This window comes from Myxine glutinosa, chromosome 2, assembly GCF_964187855.1.
Source record: "Myxine glutinosa chromosome 2, kmMyxGlut1.1, whole genome shotgun sequence".
NCBI lineage: Eukaryota > Metazoa > Chordata > Myxini > Myxiniformes > Myxinidae > Myxine > Myxine glutinosa.
In genome coordinates, this window is record NC_136262.1 from 217,843,073 (window position 1) to 217,865,250 (window position 22,178).

A 22,178-nucleotide genomic window follows, 5' to 3' on the forward strand; every position below is an offset into this window, starting at 1 on the left:
GAGTGTACCTGGGCTGATTAAGTGCTGACGTATACGTGGGCAGCACCTGGTAAGTGCTGAGTTGTGCCAGCCATGTACATGCTGTGTCGTGTGTGCGTGCCCTTACCATGTTGTGCCGTATTTCTTCTGCAGGAATATGACTGATTTAAAATCCCTGATAAACCATCAATTGAACGGAAAACCAAAACCGACCAATCTGTATGAAACATGCGACCGGCGTTTTCATCTTCACTTTGAACAAAACACCTCCATCTTCACAAACACCATCTTCGTCTGAATCGCTCGCATAAGACTTGAAACGACACGCCTCCACAATTCCTCAGAAAGCATTTCCACCACTAATTTTGTCTTCAATAGTTTCTTCAAAATCCCACTGATCAGTTTGAACATATTGAGAGCCTTCAGAGTTGCTAATGACGGAGGAATCAGTATTAGAATCTGAGCTCGACGTGCACGGTTTTCTCTGTAAATGTCTATTTGAATAAACACGAGTTCATAGTGTGACGTCAATGACAAAATCGAAAATCGACACTTTGGGGATATTTTCGACACATTGGGATTGGCAAAAAAAAATTCAAAAAAGCCCTTCCCTCCAAATAAGACTTAGACCCTGATTAATAATTTTCAATGGTTTTCCGAAGAAAAACAAGTACAAAAAGTTTTAATTAAAACAAAAGCCGCGTCGATGTTACACAATGCCTAGATGCAGCTGTGCCTATAACGTCGATGTTATAGGCACAGGACATTCCTATTGATTCGATTACTTGATGTTATTTTTGTGCAAAGTGAAAATATATCTCGGCAATTTCCCGTGTGTGGCGACGAATTTTTAATATATCTCGGCATTTTCCCGTCTGTTATTTCAGGCGGTGTATGACTGACCATGCCGCGATTTTAAAAATATATATCTCGGCAATTTCCCGTGTGTGGCGACACGTGAACGAAGCTATGCTCCTCTCTCCACATTATTGTGACGACGTATAAATTAAATATTTCATCGTGACGATTGTCATCAAATGGACGAATTTTTAATGTATCTCGGCATTTTCCCGTCTGTTATTTCGGGCGGTGTATGACTGACAATGCCGCGATTTAAACAAAATATATCTCAATGGACTTGAAGTTACAGGCCTTTGAGAATTCATTTCGTTCTATAAAGGGCAACTTTCATCGGATTTTCTTCCCGTTTTTTTTCAACCGAGTCTAAAACTATGTTAGCGACTGTGAAAAATGAAATGATATATCGAATTTGATTTGAAAGAAAACTGTGTGAGAGAGGAAGACACCACGGGCCTACAAAACAGGCCTCAAAGCTATGCGAGTTAATAAAATGGTGGATATTTGTTTATATGAAGCCTCTCCCAAAATGGGTGGAGCTATGGTTCCCAGAATGGGTGGAGCTTTGAGGTTTTGTCTTCTCTGCAAGAACAACAACAACAAGAAGAAGAAGAACAACAACAACAGCAGAGGGCACCCTATGACCAGCGTCTTGCGACGCGGCTAAAAATTGGCGTTTGGGAATTCCTCTTTAATATTGATGCAATCATTGTGAACTTGGTCACTATTGTTTTATTACATTTAAAAGTGGGAAAGTTTCCTGTTCTGTTTGTCATAGCGAACTCACCTGGTGAAGCCTGAAGGCAGTTACACATTGTACATTGTCCATTTTGGGTTGTCGAGCACGTATAATGTCCTCGTATACCGTCCACGTATAACATCCATATAAGGTCCACGTATACCGTCCATGTATAACATCCACGTAACGTCACGTATACCGTCCATGTATAACATCCACGTAACGTCCACGTATACCGTCCACGTGTAACATCCACGTATACCATCCATGTATAACATCCACGTAACGTCCATGTATACCGTCCACGTATAACATCCATATAATGTCCACGTATACCGTCCACGTATAACATCCACGTAATGTCCACATAAAACGTCAACGTATAACATCCACGTATACCATCCATGTATAACATCCACGTATACCGTCCACATATAACATCCACATATACCGTCCACGTATAACATCCACGTAATGTCCACATAAAACGTCAACGTATAACGTCCACGTATAACATCCACGTATACCATCCATGTATAACATCCACGTATACCGTCCACATATAACATCCACATATACCGTCCACATATAACGTCCATGTATAACATCCACGTATACCATCCACGTATACTGTCCACGTATACCGTCCACGTACAACGTCCATGTATAACATCGATGTATAACGTCCATGTATAACATCCACGTACAACGTCCACGTATACCGTCCACGTATAACATCCCAATATAACATCCACATATAACATCAACGTATACTGTCCACATATAACGTCCATGTATAACATCCACGTATACCATCCACGTATACTGTCCACGTATACCGTCCACGTACAACGTCCATGTATAACATCGATGTATAACGTCCATGTATAACATCCACGTACAACGTCCACGTATACCGTCCACGTATAACATCCCAATATAACATCCACATATAACATCAACGTATACTGTCCACATATAACATCCACGTATAACGTCCACGTATACCGTCCATGTATAACATCCACATATACCGTCCACATATACCGTCCATGTATACCATCCACATATACCGTCCACGTATAGCATCCACGTATAACATCCATGTATACCGTCCACGTATAACATCCATGTACAACATCCACGTATACCGTCCACGTACAACATCCACGTATACCGTCCACGTATAACATCCACGTAACGTCCACGTATACCGTCCACGTATAACATCCACGTATACCGTCCACGTATAACATCCACGTAACGTCCACGTGTACCGTCTACGTATAACATCCACATAACGTCCACGTATACCGTCCACGTATAACATCCATGTAACGTCCACGTATACCGTCCACGTATAACATCCACGTAACGTCCACGTATACCGTCCACATATACCAACCACGTATACCATCCACGTATAACATCCACATAATGTCCATGTATTCCGTCCACGTGTAACGTCCACGTAACGTCCACGTATACCAACCACGTGTACCAACCACGCCTAACATCCACTCGACACCTGTCCCAGATGAGCGACCGGTGAGAGAGAGTAAAAGTAATTAAACAATCACACCTGATGCAAGTCCAGTTGGAATGTTTGAAATCTGGTGGAGTCGTCGGTTCAATACCTGAAGGTTATTTAATGAAATAAATATCCCCACCAGGTGGCGATGTTTTCACATGGGAGTCTTGACCATCCCACGGGGATCTTCATGTATCTTCCAGCTCATCTGATAACTCTCTTCCCAATCGCTCAGGTTGTCATTACCTCCGCCACCAAAGGTGGATGGAGGTTATGTTTTCACCCTTGTCTGTCTGTCTGTCTGTTTGTCTGTCTGTCCGTTTGTGAAGAAGATATCTCAAAAAGTTGTGGACGGATTCGGACAAAATTTGGTGGAGATGTAGCGTATGTGACGAGGACGAAATGATTAGATTTTGGTGAAGATTCGGATCCGGCTACTAGAATTTTAAAAGTGATTCTTCACCATTGGGAGATAGGGCCAAAAACGATACATAGCGGGATATCTCAAAACGTTGTGGACGGATTTGGACGAAACTTGGTGGACCCGTTGGGTGTCTGACGAGGACGATTCGATTCGATTTTGGTGAATATCTGAATGTGGATTCGGATATGAGAATTATTTAATTTTTAAGTGATTCTTCACCATTGAGTGATGGGGCTAATACCAACATATAGCAGGATATCTCAAAAAGTTATGGACGGATTTGGACAAAACTTGTTGGACAGGTTGTGTATGTGACAAGAAAGAATTGATTCAATTGTGGTGAAGATCCGGATCCGGATCCGGCTAGTAGAATGTTTAAAGTGATTTTTCACGATTGAGTGATGTGGCCAAAAACGAGGGGTAGATCAGGGTATGAAAGACGAGACCTATGGTGATTCCTGTGATTGATTTTGATTAAATGTGATTCTGTATTGTGATTCTTTGGACTATTCTGAGTTACAAATCGTATACTGTCCACCTGGCGTATGTATGCGTAGGTAGGTATGCTGAGTACCGTTCCAGTTCACACTTCAACAGGTCACCTGAGAACCGATCACGTGATTATCTATCATTACGCTGAACTCTTCGAAAAAAATAATTGTTGGGAAAAAGTTATATAAACGGATTATTTAGTTTGGATTAAAGTCGTTTCAGCATTCCCAAAGTTTTCCAAGTTTGAATTCGGTGGAAGTTCTTGGACTGATCCGATTTTCTTCTTCATAATCTAATCCCCCCCCCCCCCCCCACTCCCCCCGTCCAACCCCCAAACATCATTCTCCTCCTCACCAACTAAAACCACCCCAACGTTCCCTTTCCCCCAGGCGCTGATAAGGGGAGAAAGGGCGGACCCGCGGGAGTCAGAGGCGTAGCCCCGGGTTTAAAAGGACGAGCTAGAGCGCGGGACGTGGTTCGCACGCGTCCCGCCCGGATCTGCACCTGTAACTTCACCTGTAACTTCTCCTTCGTCTGTACCTTCAGCGGCTTGCTGCACCTGGGTCTAGGCAAACACCATGGAGGCCATCAAGAAGAAGATGCAAATGCTCAAGCTCGATAAGGAGAATGCTATGGACCGTGCCGAGCAGGCTGAGGCAGACAAGAAGGCTGCGGAGGAGAAAGCTAGACAGGTTTGACGTGATGTGCCGTGCCATGCCATTACCGTGCCACATTGTGTCGTGCCGTGCTATGTCGTGCCACATTGTGTCGTTCCATGCCATGCCGTGCCACATTGTGTCGTGCCGTGCCATGCCGTGCCACATTGTGTCGTTCCGTGCCACATTGTGTTGTTCCATTCCATGCCGTGCCACATTGTGTCGTTCCGTGCCATGCAGTGCCGTGGCATGCCTCTCCATGCCACGCCGTGCCGTGCCGTGCCATGCCTTGCCACATTGTGTCATTCCGTGCCACATTGTGTCGTTCCGTGCCATGCTGTGCCACATTGTGTCGTTCCGTGCCATGCTGTGCCACATTGTGTTGTTCCGTGCCATGCTGTGCCATGCCATGCCACGCCACATTGTGTCACGCCGTGCCATGCCGTGGCATGCCTCTACATGCTACGCCTTGCCGTGCCACATTGTGTCGTGCCGTGCCATGCCGTGCCATATTGTGTCGTGCCGTGCCATGCCGTGCCACATTGTGTCACGTCGTGCCATGTCATGGCACGCCTCGACCTGCTACGCCTTGCCGTGCCACATTGTGTCGTGCCGTGCCACATTGTGTCACGCCGTGCCATGCCGTGGCACGTCTATACATGCTGCGCCTTGCCGTGCCAGATTGTGTCATGTCGTACCACATTGTGTCACGCCGTGCCATGCCGTGGCATGCCTCTACATGCTACGCCTTGCCGTGCCACATTATGTCATGCCCTGCCATGCCGTGCCACATTGCGTCACACCGTGCCATGCCGTGGCATGCCTTTCCATGCTATGCCGTGTTGTGCCACATTGTGTCATGCCATGCCATGCCGTGCCACATTGCGTCACACCGTGGCATGCCTTTCCATGCTATGCCGTGCTGTGCCACATTGTGTCAGGCCATGCCACACCTCTCCCTGCCATGTTGCGCCGTGTTGTGCCATTGTGTCGTGCAGTGCCATGGTGGTGCCACATTGTGTCACGCCGTGCCATGACGTGCCACGCCTCTCCGTGCTACACCGTGCCGTGCCACACCTCTCCCTGCCATGCTGCACCGTGCCAGGCCATGCCATGCCACATTGTGTCGTGCTGTGCCTTGCCGTGTCATGCATGTCGTCCCACGCCATGTCATGCAGCATTGTGTTGTGCCATGCCGTGCAACGTTGTACCATGCCATGTCTAGTGCCATGCCACGTGTAGTGCCAAGTCGTGCCGTATCATGCCATGTGGTGCTACATTGTGTCGTGCCGTGCCTTGCTGTGACACACCTCTCCGTGCCATGCTGTGCTGAGCCGGACCCATGCCATGTCACATTGTGTTGTGCTGTGCCTTGATATGTTGTGCCGTGTCATGCCACGTTATCGTGTCGTGCTACACCATGCTATGCCACGTTGTGCTGTGCCACATTGTGCCATGTCGTGCCATGCAGTGTCAGCCCTTCCCATAATGACGACCCCATTAAAAATGGAATGGAATGATTTTAGGTTTTGCTTCGCGAAGTGAATTTTTTGAGCATTTCGCTTGTTTTACCCCGATTATTTTGAGGTTGTTTATCTTCTTCTGACAAGCATTGGGATGCCATTTTGCATAACTGGATGGAGGGCAGAGCGCTTCGTATCCCGGGAGCTATTGCCGAGAGAATGAGAGAAGCGTCCTTTTTGCTGGAGATGAAACCATTTCACCCTCCATCCCACCCTTCCCCTATTCCACAGCTCGAGGATGAACTGCAGGCCCTGCATAAGAAACTCAAAGGCACAGAGGACGAGCTGGACAAGTACTCTTCGGCACTCAAAGATGCGCAGGAGAAACTCGAGCTTGCTGAGAAGAAGGCTGCTGATGTGAGTGGTTCCTGTCGTGGCTTCCCGGTGGGAATTGTCAGCTGGAGCATCCCTAGGGAGAGCTGATTGTGGGAGCAAAGTTGGATGTAATGCGATGTTATTGGAAGCCCACTATTTGTGGATGGCTGTTGCAGCTATTATAGAAATGGTTATGCTAGGGAAGTTCATCCGGCTTGATGTCCTTCGGCGAAAAGACCCGAGGTAGGAAGAGGCAACATGAGCTGGATCGCTCTCTCTGAGTTGGAGAGACGAACCTGACTGCAAGGCAATTCCACCGATTGAAGATGTAAGGCTTAAGTAGGAATTGGAGGTGAGCAGTTGTCTTACATTTTTGGAGTGTAACAAGATAGGCCTATGGACTTCTGGATGAGCGCGTGTAACCCATTGGGACTGGAAGGCAGAAGGGCTAAGAGGGGATGGTTGGACATACCAGACAAGAGGTGGTAGAAGACCTCTCGGTTACTAATTTACAATGATGAAGAAGCAATTATTGTATCGCATGGCCTCTAAATGAGTGCTACCAATTGCTCTCATGACCTTTGCATCTCAACAGACGTCCATTTCCTGGTGAACGAAGGTCATGACAATAGAGCTACAAAATTTAAGGAGGGTGGTGGAGGCCCGTTCTCTTGGCAGAATATCTGGGTCTTCATGATGATATCTGGGTCTTCAATCCTGGACAGATCGCCACTCCATTGCAGAGCGCGGAAAATTTCGCTGAGCTGCCATGGGATGGAACCCATGTGTTTCCCACTTTTAATCGGATGATATCGCACCGACACACGGAATGCTTTACCCCACGCCAATGACACAGACGTGTACTAAATGTACGGGCCGGAGTTTTCCTTTGATGGTTCAAAATGTACGCCCCCCCCCCCCCCCCTTCCCACGCCTCCTCCCCCCAAGCCCTCTCCCTCCCACAGATCTCCCGATGTCCTTGTTCTCTGCTGTTGTACTTGTGTGCTTCACTCTCTCTCCCCATCTTGTCTCCCGCTCCCTTTATTGTATGTTTTGTGTGTCCGTTTTTTTTATGATTGATCTTAGCCTCGATCTTGTCCACAAAAAAGAAAGAAAAAAAAGACTCCCCTCTCCCGACCCTTTGCAGTGCAATCGGGCAGCTACAATACTTCGGTAATTTCATTTCTAATTCATAAATGGCACGATTTTGAAATTTGCTGCGAAAGAAGTTGTACAAGCTTGATAGTAATTACGTAGAATTTATGTTCTTTTATGTTTCCATGGTAAGCCATAATGAGTCTGTTCAACTTCTTGATCTCTCCAAGGCTGCGCCGTAGCCATGCTGACCTTCAAAGCCAGCTGCAGACTGGGCCTCCCCCGCCGTTTCAAACCTTTCCTGCTGACGGTGCGATTCAGTCGAAAAGGCCTTTGTCTGTAGCTTGAAGTAGTCCTGCCACCCCGAGCATCACTTCTGTCTTTACTGGATTAGGTAGAAACTAAGTCTCTCAAAATTCTTGGCATCTCCCATGGTGAGGCTGAAGCACAAGGCCTGTTGCACTCGCATCGTGGCAGCTTGGTGGCCTCCTTGTTTTGGGGGATGTTTTTCTTTGTCTGCGCTTCACCGGTCTACTTCCCTAGACCCGTGACCCACCCACCCCTAAGATCAGGTGTTCTTCTACTAACCCACTCATTGCTAAACCTAAAAAAACCAAAAAAAACCAGGCTGACTACACTTAAACTCTTTAGTTTCTTTCTTCTCGAGAGGCTCTTTGGCTGTTCTCTGCGACTCTTCCTTTCAGGGCCCCAAGGAGGTGGAACACTGCCATTTCATCTCTCACGTCATCCCCTATTCCCTATCCATGATCTTTCTCCCCATGAACACTTCCTCGTCCAACCTTCTAATTGCAGATTGTGGTGTATCACCTCCTACTCTCTCTCCTCTCTCTCTTATTTTCCGATTCGTTAATTCCATTGCTTGCGTCTGTTCAACTGTTGAGCCGCTGTCCCACGTTGTAGAGGAACAAAAAAAAGTGTTTCATCAGGACAAGGGTAGACTACTCTCCTAGCATCCTGCGAAAACGCAATTGGCTTATCTAAAGTTAGCAGTGACATAACAATTGGATCAGTCACTGTTCCTTACATGGTAAACAGAGCATTATGCAAACAAAGGCTGTGCATGCTTTCCGTGTGTGTTTAGGGGGGTTGGAGGGGCGGAAGAGCGAGGAAGGGACGGGGGAAAGGAAAGGGGGGCACATTGCTGAAACGAGAGATTAAAACACTTTATTTATTTTTACGCCTCCGCAGCAGGCCGAAGGCCGAAGGCCGGGGAGGCCTGATGTGTTTGGGTTGTCCATCCGTTCATGCGTGTGTAGGAGGATGGCGTTAACCATGATAACTTGTGAACTACAGAAGGGAGTCCAACCAAACTTGGCAAAAGTATGAACTGTAATACAAAGATGAACTGGTTCGATTTTGTGTTCAAAAGGTCAAAAGTCTATTGTCATGTGACCTTTGGTTGAAAAACTTTGTTACCACATTAACATGTGAAAAACGAAAGGGATTTCAACCAAACTTGGTGCAAGTATGGTCTGTGATACAAAGATGTACTGACTCCATTTTGGGTTGAATGAGTCAAAGGTCATGTACCCTTTGAAAGTCACTTTACAGATCATGACAAGTTATAAGCATCTAATGTTTTCTCTTCTTATCTGTTTTCTTTTTCGCCCTTTCTCTGATGTCACCTTTAAATTTTCATGTGACCTTTAATCGAGATGCAACATAACAGGTTGACATCCATTGACGCATTCGTGGCAAATTCTATTTTGTATTTTTTTTCCCAAACGTCATTTTGACGTTTGTTCTAAATAAATAAATAAATGCTTCAGGCATGTGCGCATGCGTGCGTGCGTCCGTGCTTTAGATCCGTCGTCCACCTGACCCCAGCCATCTCTAATTCCATGTTGGCACCTGGTAGTACCACGATCGTTATTCCTGTCATTCGTTGCATGCAGCTGAGCTCAGATGTTGCACTTGAGCCAAAGGAATTTCACGCTTGGCCTTGTGAATTAACACAGTCGGGAATAGAATGCCCAAATGTCCTTTGGATATGGTCGAGCGTTTAATCCCAATGTACTGCTTTAATATTTATTTATTTTTAACTTGGGATTCGGAGGATGCGCAGGAAGGATTTACATTTTAATGTGTTGCAATCGCTGGACAAAGCCAGCATTGTTTGTCCATTAAACGGAGGAAATGAAAGTGTATTTTATTCAAAACAATTTGTAACCTTTCCTTAGTGGAAGCATCCCCCGATAAGCATCCCCCGATATGGTGTGGTTTGTTTCGACAATTAGTGTCCCCAATTTTTAATGTTATCCTCGAGTTTCTTAGACCCCGAGGAGTACTAAACCACCATTTAGGGGGTTTTTTTTCTACCTCTCCTTTATGTACGGTTGACAATTTTTTTAACCTTGATTAATCTATTTTTAATATTATTAATCTATTATTTCTATTTAAGATTAATCTATTTAATCTATTTTAAGGTCATGACCTAATTATAGACATTTTAACATTTTTCACCATAACTCCACTAAGGTTTATCTGATCGGAACGGAATTGCCCTCACCCGATAGCCTAGAGCAATGCGCATTTCAAGTTAATTTACATCAGACCCCTACGGGGTCAAGTCAAAGGTCAAGGTCAAATGGCAGTTTTTGTCATCGCACAATTTTCATCAATGTGGAATCTTAAAGACAGCTTGGCCTTCCAAAATGTTCGTGCATCATAATAGCGTACCTCCACTGATGTTGTGCACCTGATGTTTGATTAGTGTGCTTGACCTACTTTTTAGGTCACCTGGAACGAAGTTCAGGGGAGCTTATGCGATGGCGCGTTGTCCGTCCGTCAGTCAGTAAACACTTGAAACTTCTTCTCCGAAACCGCTGATGGGATTGCGACCAAATTTGGCACAAACGATATTTGTTGTGTTGTGACTAAAGTTTGTTCACGGCATGAAAAAAATCAGGATCTAAGGGGGTTTCCCGGGGTCAAAGTGGATCCAGGTTTGACCCCACAAAATAGGAATTTGTTTTTTCCTCTGAAACTACACACACAATTTCGATGAAACTTGACCACAACCATCATCACCCGTGATGTACCGAAGTTTGTTTACGGCACTAAGAAAATCGAAGTCTAAGGGAGTCTACGGGGGTCAAAGTGGGTCCAGGTTTGACCCCCCAAAATAGGTATTTGCTTTCTTCTCAGAAACTACACATGTTAGTATGATTATGTTAGTATGATTCTACATGCTGCCCTGTCTTCCAGCAACCACAGAAATTGGTTTCAAATACCTTTAGTCAGTGCAGTATACTGTTTATTCAACCAGGTGAGAGCCAGGGGTATTCCCCCTATGTTTGAGTTTCCACCCATATGAAACTGCTCTCTCTCTCTCTCTCTCTCTCTGCATGTAAACACATTGACGGGTTCGGTAATATCTCTTCAGATTGTGACCTAATTAACTAAAACACCTTTTTGATCATAACTTGAATAATGTTCCTCCAATTTTCATGAGTTTTATGGATAGATTGTGGATGGGGACACATTTTCTTAATTTATACTCTATCCCTAAATGTTGGAGGTCAAGATCATATGGTGGTCAGAAAATATGGCCATCATTGGATCACAGGCACTTGGGGAGACTTTGCTTTGGTGATCACTTTGTGATTGCAGATATCTAGTTTGTTTTGTGCTTAATCTTTAAAAATGAATTTTTTTAACATTATAAAAGTACATTTAAGGCTGGAGTATGAAAGGATGGTGCAAAGGTAGCACACTTACCTTTGAGTTGTCGAGTTTGGCTTAGATTCCCAACGCAACTATAATCTCGGATTGGTTTGTTGCATCAAAGTGCATCATACATCGAATGGTCGTTATGCTGGGTCTCGTGTGTAAGCATTAGTCGGCTGACATTAAAGGTCCCAAATTCCAGCTAAAACCACCTATAATCGAACGTTGGGCCTGGCCAGCTAGTTCGTGAAAGACCGGGTACAGAAACTTACCCTGATTGAGCCCACAAAAAGGTGGAAATAATTGGAGCCATTATTGAAATAAAGATGCATATTAGAGGTAGATGAACAATTTGTAAATGTCCAATTTCGTTACAACTGAACCAGAACCACAGACCACATCAAATGAACCTATAAAGCAAGACCAGAGATGAGGTGAAACGTTTTATGGTTTATTTATTTTTACCTGCGACATGGCACAGTTCTACAAGAGCTTCACATTGCTGTTGTTGATGTCGTTGTTGTCGTTGTTGTCATTGTTGTCGTTGTTGTTGGGGTTCTTATTGGGGATTGATTTTTGAAATGTGCACCCATTGGAAGGACAACTGCAGGACCACACCCACATCTGTCGCTTGACTCCACCCACCATAGCACTGAAACAAAATGATATGGCCACCATCTTGGTTTTCTGGTGGGCCTAAAACATTAGGCATGTAGGCCTCTGCTGATTATACACTGCCTGGATTTGTTGCATCAGATTTCCATTGACTTTGTTTGGGTCGAGTGTTATTCACGATGAGGGACCCACCAAAAAACCAATCGTATCTCGAATAATAGTAGGGTTCCATCAAGCACATCAGAATGCACGGTAATCAAGTGTTACGTTACGCAAATTACTAAAACAGCGTTACATAATTTTTGAACAGTCCTATATTGAGGTTAAGCAATCCATGACCGTGTGACGAATCAGCTCGTTCTGATATAACCGTGCCGGATATAACCCGCATATGAAATAATAATAATAACTTGGTGTAATTAATCTCTGGAATCAATGTAGTCACTCTAGGCTGAACCCTCTCTATGGCTTCGTATTATTCCCCCTCCCCTTTTCTCACGCTTTCCCCTCAATTGCTGCCCCCCTTCTCATTTCCCCCATCAATTGCTGCCCCCTCCTTGTTTTCCTTTCCCTCGCACATATACAGTATAAAAAAAACAAACAGTTTGGTTGAAATACATCTCTGCCCTAATCTGAAGAAAGGTTAATTTTTAAACCATTTTATGGAGGAACTGTCAAAATTGCTGTTTCATTTCCAGGATAAGTGTACAGGTTTCCGAGGTACGTTGTTTCCGAGGAAACTCGAGAACTATTTTTGTAACTCTCCTTGGACCTCTTATGGGGTTTCTGTGGGAATGGGGGAGAAAGGGCCTTGGCCTCTTTTTTTCACTTGCACTCTCCAGATCATGACGGATCTGTGGGGTGTTTTTCTGAGATCAAATGATCTCATTGATTACTCTTGTTGGTTTCTGTGTCGAATACTCGGCTTCCATCTCTTCCTGAGCAATCTGCATCCGTTTCTATATCTTGCTGATGCATTTGCTGTTCTTCTTCGGAACATTTTGTATCGTGTTGTTGCTGCTGCTGCTGCACATTATTCTTCTTCCTCTTCTTCTTATTTTTCTTTTATTTTCATGTTTTTTTCTTTTTGTCTTGTGGCGTTTTTCATCATCTTTGCCCGATTGGGACTTGTTATTATAACTGCTTTTCTTGTCTGATTATGATTTGTATTTATTTGAAGAATAACATGATTTCAGTAGTAGTACAAGAAGTCCTAATTGCTTGCATGCCATTTGCTGTAATTAATGTCATTGTTTTTATCTGCTCTTTTCTCAATATAGGTCACCCACCACTATTTATTATTATTCTATTTATTTGGATAAATAATAGAGCTTTCCTACACCTTTATGCTTTCAGTTTAACTATAGTTGGTGGAAAAACTAAGTGCATTTTTATTTCTTTAACATGGAGGCTCATGGAAGAGCAAGGTCATGGAGGGTATGAACTGATAGGGGAAGCAGCATGGCAACCATATCACACAAACAAGACAATGAACTAACACAGAAACCTGCAAATAAAAAAAGTTGAGCTAGGTGGTGTTAATGGGGAAGAAAATATTGTGGGTAAGGGTGAGGGATGACATGAGACGTACAACATTCCTGTTTGAGATGGATTTTGCAAGTTTATCAATGAGGGAATTACTGGAAGAACATCCTGGAAGAGCTGGGGCAGTGGGAGAGGGAAGAGGGGTTGCTGAGAGAGCAAAAGGGAGATGACTTGCACTTAACATTTAAACAAATTATTTGGTAGCAAGGATACTCTAGCAAGCTGAGTATTGGTTGAGGCTCATAACCTGTAACTTGACATAATACCACTGTCCTACATGTGATGCACATTCGTACCTTCTGTGACCAACCACTTTAATCTCTCAGTCATACCTACAAGTAGTTTTTTGACCAAGCCATCAGCTATGATCTATCCTTGGTAGAGAATATTTTAAAGTTCATCTCATTGGGACAGCAAGCTAGTGAAAAAAGTGCAATGGGACGTAAACCTGGGATCACAGCCTTGTGAGAAAAGTGCTCATAGGGGAATAACAGTGACCTGCAAAAGTATTCATCCCCCCCCCCCACCCCCCACCCAACCACTCCCTTGCCCCCCCCCCCCCCTTCCAAAGTTTTCATATTTGTATGCCACCTGGGCTTGTTTCATGATGCTTTCAAATCAAACTTCATACATATAGTATTCACAAACTACCCCAAAGTAATAAAGCTAAAATGCAGATAAAACGTGAATAACTTAGATTAATAGAAAAAATCAGATGATTCTCAGTTGCTTACGTTTTCAAACCCTTTGCCTAATTAACCCTAAGTCACTTCAAGATAAAATTATTTGCTTGAAAAGTTACAAAGTAAGAGTAATAGGTTCCACTTGTATTATTGTAAATAAGTGTAAGTGAGTGTAAAAATTAAGCTTATCTAAAAAGTTTTAAGGTGGCAAAACACTTGGTTAACCAACAAGGCAAACATGAAGACCAAGGAGATTTCCAAAGAAGTCAGACATGAAGTGGTGGAGAAGCACCGTTCAGGAGAGGGTTATAGGATGATTTCAAAATCCCTCATCATCCCTTTGATGACTGTGAAATCCATCATTAATAAGTGGAAGACGTATCATACCACCCAGACTTTACCCAGATCAGGTTGCCCATCCAAACTCATCAGCCGGGCAAGCAGGAAACTGGTTCGGAATGTCACTGTAAATCCAACCATGACTTTGAAAGATCCGCAAGGCTCTATGTTCGAGATGGAGAACAGTGTTCATAAATCAACAATATCCCGTTCCCTTCACAAGGCTTGTCTCTATGGACAGGTGGCAAGAAAGAAGCCATTACTGAAAAAGACGCATCTAAAAGCTCGTATTGAGTTTGTGAAAAATAATCTTAATGATACAGCAGGCATGTGGAGAAAGGTTTTGAGGTCAGGCAAGACAAAAATTGAACTGTTTGGTCTAAATTCAAATTGTTGAATGGCGCAAGCCTCACACTGCACATCACCAAGTCGACACCATCCCTACTGTCCAGCATGGCGGTGGTAACATCATGTTATGGGGCTTATTTTCATCAGCAGTGACTGGCAAGCTTTTCAGGGTAGAAGGGACAATAGACGGTGCAATGTACAGGAGAATCGTTTATGAAAACCTGCTTGAGCCAGCCATGAATCTGAACCTGGGTAGGAGAGTCACACTTCAGCAGGACAATGATCCGAAGCACAAAGCTAAAGCCACACTAGAGTGGCTGAATAAGAAGAAAATGAATGTTCTTGAGTGGCCCAGTCAAAGTCCTGACCTGAATCCAATTTAACATTTAAGGTGAGACTTGAAGATTACAGTCCATCGACGATCCCCATCAAACCTGGCAGAACTAGAGCAATTTTCACGTGAAGAATGGGAAAAGATTTCACCATCTCACTTTGCAAAGCTGGTAGAGACCTACCCAAAGAGAGTCATAGCAGTCATTGATGCAAAAGGTTCTTCCACCAAGTACTGACCTAAGGGGCTGAATACTTTTACAACCATTGAATTTTGATTTGTACATGTTTTTACAGGTATTCCTGACATGTGACCTACTTCAGCTATAACAATGTTTAGTTTGATCCCATCAGTTATAAAATAAAATAAAATTCATTTGGAAATATTGTTTCTACATAATTTGTAATTCATCTAAATATGGCATTATTGCAAAGGGATGAATACTTTTGCAGGCCACTGTAACTCCCATAATAATAATAAATATGCTGGACCTTTCCTTTTGCTGGGACTATTTGTACACATTTAACGATACTGCAATGTCTGTCTCAATGCCAAGTTTCCCACCCTTCCTGCTCTAACATCTCGGGTACATTTGTGCCCTTCCTTTCCTTTATATCTGAAGGGCAGTGTCACAAAGCCTGTCTCGGTATATTGGTTGGAAAAAGACTGAATGTGCAGTTTTTTTTCTTGGGCCTTCTACATATCAAGTAAGAACTAGGACAGCACTCTTCGACATCACGACGTTGACTGATATGCCTCCGCCCACATTATTGTATCATTATAATACTTGTATCAAGTTTGATTTAAATCCATTTATCTGTGCCCAAGTTAGCACATTTTTACTTGACATGACCTCTGACTTTTGACCTATTTACCCCAAAATGTAATCAGTTCAGGTTTACATCATTATACATACCTGTACCAAGTTTTAATTTAAATCCCTTCAGCTGTTCACAACTTCTCCCATTTTTACCTGACATGACCTCTGACATTTGGCCTTTGACCTCAGGACCCCCAAAATCTAATCAGTTAATCTTTACATCATTATACATATCTGTACCAAGTTTGAATTTGATCACTTCAGCCATTCTCAAGGTATAGTCCTATTACCGACTTTGACCTTTAACCTTTGACCTCTTGAACCCAAAATATAATCATTTAATATTTACATCATTATACATACCTGTACCAAGTTTGAATTTGATCACTTCAGCCATTCTCGAGGTATAGACCTATTGCAGACTTTGAACTTTGACCTCTTGACCCCAAATTCTAATAATTAAATCTTTACATTATTATACATACCCTAACAAATTTGAATTGGATCACAACTTCAGCCATTCTCAAGTTATAGACCTATTACCGACTTTGACCTTTGACCTTTGACCCCAAAATCTAATCACTTAATCTTTACAACATTATACAAACCTGTACCAAGTTTGAAGTAGATCACTTCAACCATTCTCAAGTTTTTTTTTTTTGTTTGTTTTTGTATACTGAATCGAGGCTCAGGAAAGAGCTAACATTTACTTCACAAACAAATCAACCAGACAAACAAAATATATAAAAAGAGGGAGCGGAAGACAAGATGGGGAGAGAAGGGGAAGCACACAAACACAACATTTGAGAGCAGGGAGATGTGTGGGAGGGAGAGGGCTTGGGGGGAGGAGGTGTGGGAAGGGGGGGGGGAGGGGGGTGGGAGAAGTATAAAACACAAGGACACCAAGGACTTCCAGGACAGAGGTTGGTATTTCAAAAAAGTGGAATTGGGGTGAAATTAGCGGGGGTAGAAAAGATCAAGGTTTTGGATGGGGGAAGATAAGAGATGGTGGTGAACAGCTGTTTTAAAGACCTGGAGGGTGGAGTGGGATTGAAGAGAGTGAGGGAGTTTGTTCCAGAGGCGGGAGAAAAGAGAAATGAAGGAGTGAAGGTGAGCAGAGAGTCTTGATTTTGGCAGTTTAACCATAAGAGGGTTACAGGCAGATCTTGTGCGACCTGTAGGAATATTTGCGGGACAGAGCCCAGAGAGAGCTGGGGGGGGGGGGGCAAGGCCAGAGAGGAGTCGGTAGAAGACGGAAAGACCACCAACCTGCCTGCGGTGAGTGAGTGAGAGGCCCTTGGAGTTAGCTTCATCGCGGGAGATTCCAATGATTCTGAAGAATTCTGAAGAAGTTATAGACCTGTTACCGATTTGACCTTTGACGTTTGACCCCAAAATCTAATCACTTAATCTTTGCAATATTATGCGTACATGTACCAAGTTTGAATTAGATCACTTCAGTCGTTCTCAAGTTATAGACCTATTACCGATTTGACCTTTGACCCCAAAATCTAATCACTTAATCTTTGCAATATCATGCATACCTGTACCAAGTTTGAATTAGATCACTTCAGCTGTTCTCAAGTTATAGACCTATTACCGATTTGACCTTTGACGTTTGACCCCAAAATCTAATCACTTAATCTTTGCAATATCATGCATACCTGTACCAAGTTTGAATTAGATCACTTCAGCTGTTCTCAAGTTATAGACCTATTACAGACTTTGACATTTGGCCTCATGTCTCCAAAATCTAATCAGTTAATCTTTACATCATTATACATACTTGTACCAAATTTGGTCAGAATCCCATCACTGGTTCACAAGTTATCGTGGTAACAGGATTTTTACCTAACATGACCTTTGGCCTTTGACTTCGTGACCCCAAAATCTAATCAGTTCATCTTTACCTCTTTATACCTACCTGCACCAAGATTGACTAAGATACCTTTAATCGTTCTCAAGTTATCGCGGTAATGAAAACCTATCACGGACGGACGGACAGCCGGGCAGACAACCTGAAATCAGAGACAACAGAGAACAACGACTTTGTCGCTGGGGGCATAAAAATGGTAGAATTTTAAACACATTTTCCACTTATCCCATCTTTCCAAACTCCTTTCCCCTTAAAACAGTATAAATTATCACACCACTCTGCACCATTTATTTTCCCCCACTTTATCCCCCAAACCTACAAATGGCAAAGTCACCACTTTTATTGACATTCTTACTTTTCTTTTCTTTTATTTTTGAGAAGAGGCCAAGTACTTGATCAGATGCTTCTGAACATTGAATTGAGCTTTTTTAAAGAAGTAAACGAAAAAACATGTTTTTGGGCTACACATTTTTATATTTAAAAGAGTTTTAAACCTATTTTTTTTTAATCCTTACTATTTTTAATTACATTTTGATAGATGAAAATGTACCAGAAAAGAGGACCGTGGGCCAAATTTCAGCTCTCTAGGACGTATGGAACCGAGAAAACGAACGGCTCAAATATTTGAAACGGGACAAACAAACAAACTTCAGATGAAGTTAAAGAAAAGTTTGTAATAACAACACCAAATTTGATCCTGAATGATTTACCAACTGGACTTCTGGATTGTTCTCCACAGTATCACCAAGTTGAGCATCTATCAGCTTTGAGCTTTACAGATGGGTGTGTGTGGAGTATTTCTTTGGGTGCACTTTCGCACATCAGCCATCTGTTCATGATGCAGTATTCATTACCCACACCTTACCCATCGTCTGGCCACATCCCAGCTGTCTTGACACCCATATGTTCTAGAAAGGAAATCCAATTGGTTTGACCAGCTAAAGTGTGTTCTGCAGCAATTGTTGAGGATATTATACACTAGCAGGGAGCCGCGGAGCATTGCGCCTCACAATGTAAAATGTGACTTCATGTCCTCAACCTCCCCCGCCCCCCTCCCCACCCTCCTCACAAAACCCAAGTACTCAACATCCACCTTCCAACCTAAAGGCTTAAATCCCCTTCCCACTCCCAAGCCTTCAAGCTACCTCCCCACCCAACTCCCTCCAACACAACTCCTCAAACTACCCCTCACCCCCACACCACTGAAGTCTCAACCTCCCCTCCCAACTTTGTCTCATCTTTGCTCCCCTTTCAAAGCCCAACTCTTTGTCCTCTCCTCCCCTTCCCCTCCTCCTGCTCATAAAAGCAAAAGGACAATCTTACATCGATCATTATATTTTTATATTATGTCAGTTGGCTTATTTGGAACCTCCTTATTATTACGCTTAAACGGCTATCTCAGTATTGTCGTGTATTTTTTTGTATCACTGACAATCTCTCGAAAAGGGTTTTTAACATGTTTGGTAAAAATAAATAAATCAAATAAAACCCGCTTTTGAATCCTCACAAGCCTCTTTTTGTCGCCTCCAACTTGCCACAGGTGTTAATTTACTTCACATGTGAATTAACTGACCATGCACATGTGAAATACATTTTGTTTATAAATCCTGTATTTGCACACTTGGGCAAATCCCAAATCCCAAATTCAAAATCCCAAATCCCAAAATCAAATCCCAATTTGGGCCATTCCAAAATCCCCCCCCCCCCACCCCCCAAAAAACTTTTGCAAATCCAAAAGGCCAGGTTGGAGTTTTTTTTTAATTCTTAAAGACTTCAAATATGAATTATGACTGCAGTATTTTCTTTTTTCTGCATGGGTTGTAATCAAATCGTACCTTTCTTTCATGAGAGATAATGCGTTGTTTAGTTTATAAATGTACATAAATTCAGCAATCCTTTTGATGGTATGAAAGTTTTCTTTGGGAGGTGTATAGCTAGTAGACCGCTGCTTCAATCGCTCCCGAACAAAAAATATGCATTATTACTTAATTTCCTTTGCATGGGCTGCAATCAAAACCTACCTTTCTTTCCTCAAAACGTACCTGCATTTCATGATAGAAGACAGTCTTCAAATGTACACCGGAGGCCTGAAGCCTAAGGCCTATAACTGGTGACAAAATGGCAGACATATGATTTGATCTTTTTTGAGATTTCAATTGTGGGTGGAGTTAGACCAGCCAAGCACCGCCCTGGATGGACAGAGCAACAGACAGGCTGGCGGAGAATATATATATATATAATCGACAAATCGGTTCTGCGCTCGTCCGCCCCGATCAGCTCTGGGCTCATCCACCCAGCTCTGCTATCACTCCCTGGCTCATTTGCCTGGCTCTGCTATCCTCGTTTTTTTCTCGCAGCTCTGCTATCGCTCCCTCACTCGTTTGCCCAGCTCTGCTATCACTGGTTTATCCAGCTCGGCTCTCACTCACTCATTCAACCAACTCTGCTCTAGCTAGTTCCCTTGGTCACCCCACTCAGCTCTCGCTCACTCGGCTCAACTCCCACTTCATCTATCCTTCACTCCTTTGCCTTGCTCAGCTCTTGCTTAACGCTTGCTTATGTCTCGCGCACTTAGCTTAGCTCTCGTTCACCTAGCTTTCCTCTCGCGCACTTCTCGCTCGCCTGGTTCAGCTTTTGTTAATGTCTCACTCTTCTGGCTCAGCTCTCACTCGAATCTCGCTCTGCTCTCGCTCGGCTCTCACTCATCTGGCTCAGCTCTCACTTGTCTAGCTCAGCTCTCGCTCATGTCTTGCTCTCCTGGCTCAGCTCTTGCTCTCCTAGCTCAGTTCTCTCCACCCCTACGTCAGCTCTCACCCACGTCTCGCTTATCTCAGTCAGCTCTCGCTGACTTAGCTCAGCTCTCGCTTGGGTCTCGCTCTCATTGCTCAACTCAGCTCTCCCTCACGTTTCGCTCTCCTGGCTCAGCTCTGGGTCGTCTAGCTCAGCTCTCGCTCTCCTGGCTCAGCTCTCGTTTGCCTAGCTCAGCTCTCCCAGCTCGATCAGCTCTCACCCACGTCTCGCTTATCTCAGTCAGCTCTCGCTGGCTTAGCTAAGCTCTCGCTTGGGTCTCGCTCTCATTGCTCAACTCAGCTCTCCCTCACGTTTCGCTCTCCTGGCTCAGCTCTGGGTCGTCTAGCTCAGCTCTCGCTCTCCTGGCTCAGCTCTCGCTTGCCAAGCTCAGCTCTCCCAGCTCGATCAGCTCTCACCCACGTCTCGCTTATCTCAGTCAGCTCTCGCTGGCTTAGCTCAGCTCTCGCTTGGGTCTCGCTCTCATTGCTCAACTCAGCTCTCCCTCACGTTTCGCTCTCCTGGCTCAGCTCTCGCTTGCCAAGCTCAGCTCTCCCAGCTCGATCAGCTCTCACATGCATCTCTCTCGCTTAGCTCAGTTCTCGTTTGTCTTCCACTGAGGTGTTCTGCTCCAACGTATGTTTCATTTCTACCACAACAGTCTCATTGTAATGATTACATTATGTGGTTTGCCTTTGCTTTTTCAGTTGAGGTCGATGCAGGATGTTGTATCTGGCGTCGGTGACGGCAACAAGTCGTCTACTCTTCATGAAAGACGCACTGCGATATTTAATGCCCACTGACTAATGCTTGCAGACTTGTAGTCTGCAGACTAATTCACCCAAACTGACTAATGCTTGTACAGTTGTACTTGTCGTTTACGTGTCTCCGAATGACGTCATACTTTGTTATCGATCGGGCAGTTTATAGTCTTGTCGGGAATTGAACCCAGACTGAGGTAAATACGTTACCTCTGCACCGTTCTGTCTATTAATTGTTAAATGATAGAAGCCATTTTTCTTTCGCTCTTCTGTGGGATTTTCTACTATGGTGCATTGATTAAAGATTGTAGTGAAGACAACAAATCCCATGACGTTTGAATTGAGACCGTGGGTGCCTCTCTGAAGACGAAACTTTGATTGGGAACAAGCCCTCGACATCACGTCAGTGGGAAAATTGTGTGATCAAATTTCTGTCTCTGATTATCGTCCTTTGTGTAATCGGGTGTTCTCTGTAGGAAAGCCGGAAGGCTGCAGAGAAGCGCCTTTTCCCCCTTGAGCCGAACCGGCCGTGCTGTGCCAAATCAGCAATTCACGAATTTCATCCGCAGAGCGATCGCTGCCACCCCTCCCCCTGCTCTCCCTCTAAGCCCCTCCCCCTGCTCTCCATCCAAGCCCCTCCCCCTGCTCTCCTTCCAAGCCCCTCCCCCTGCTCTCCCATCAATTAGGCTCCACCTTGCATCGGACAATTACTCCTCCTTCTATCTCCGGTGCTCGTATCGTCCGAAAATGATTTTAAAAAAAATTCACGCG

The 22,178-nt window shown here is 44.0% G+C and overlaps 1 protein-coding gene across 4 annotated transcripts in view; it reads left to right on the forward strand.

The window, feature by feature from the left end:
- Positions 1–22,178, forward strand: part of LOC137420826 (tropomyosin alpha-3 chain) — a 72,667-nt gene that overhangs the window by 3,070 nt on the left and 47,419 nt on the right. For 2 of the 4 annotated variants that reach the window (XM_078772261.1, XM_078772262.1), the window contains exons 2-3: positions 4,570–4,715; positions 6,434–6,559. In XM_078772261.1, coding sequence (XP_078628387.1) covers positions 4,602–4,715; positions 6,434–6,559 — 240 coding nt within the window. In that variant the 5' untranslated portion in view covers positions 4,570–4,601. Of the gene's footprint in view, positions 1–4,414; positions 4,716–6,433; positions 6,560–22,178 lie in introns of those variants that run through there. The other 2 variants (XM_068106245.2, XM_068106247.2) reach the window with 2 other exon arrangements.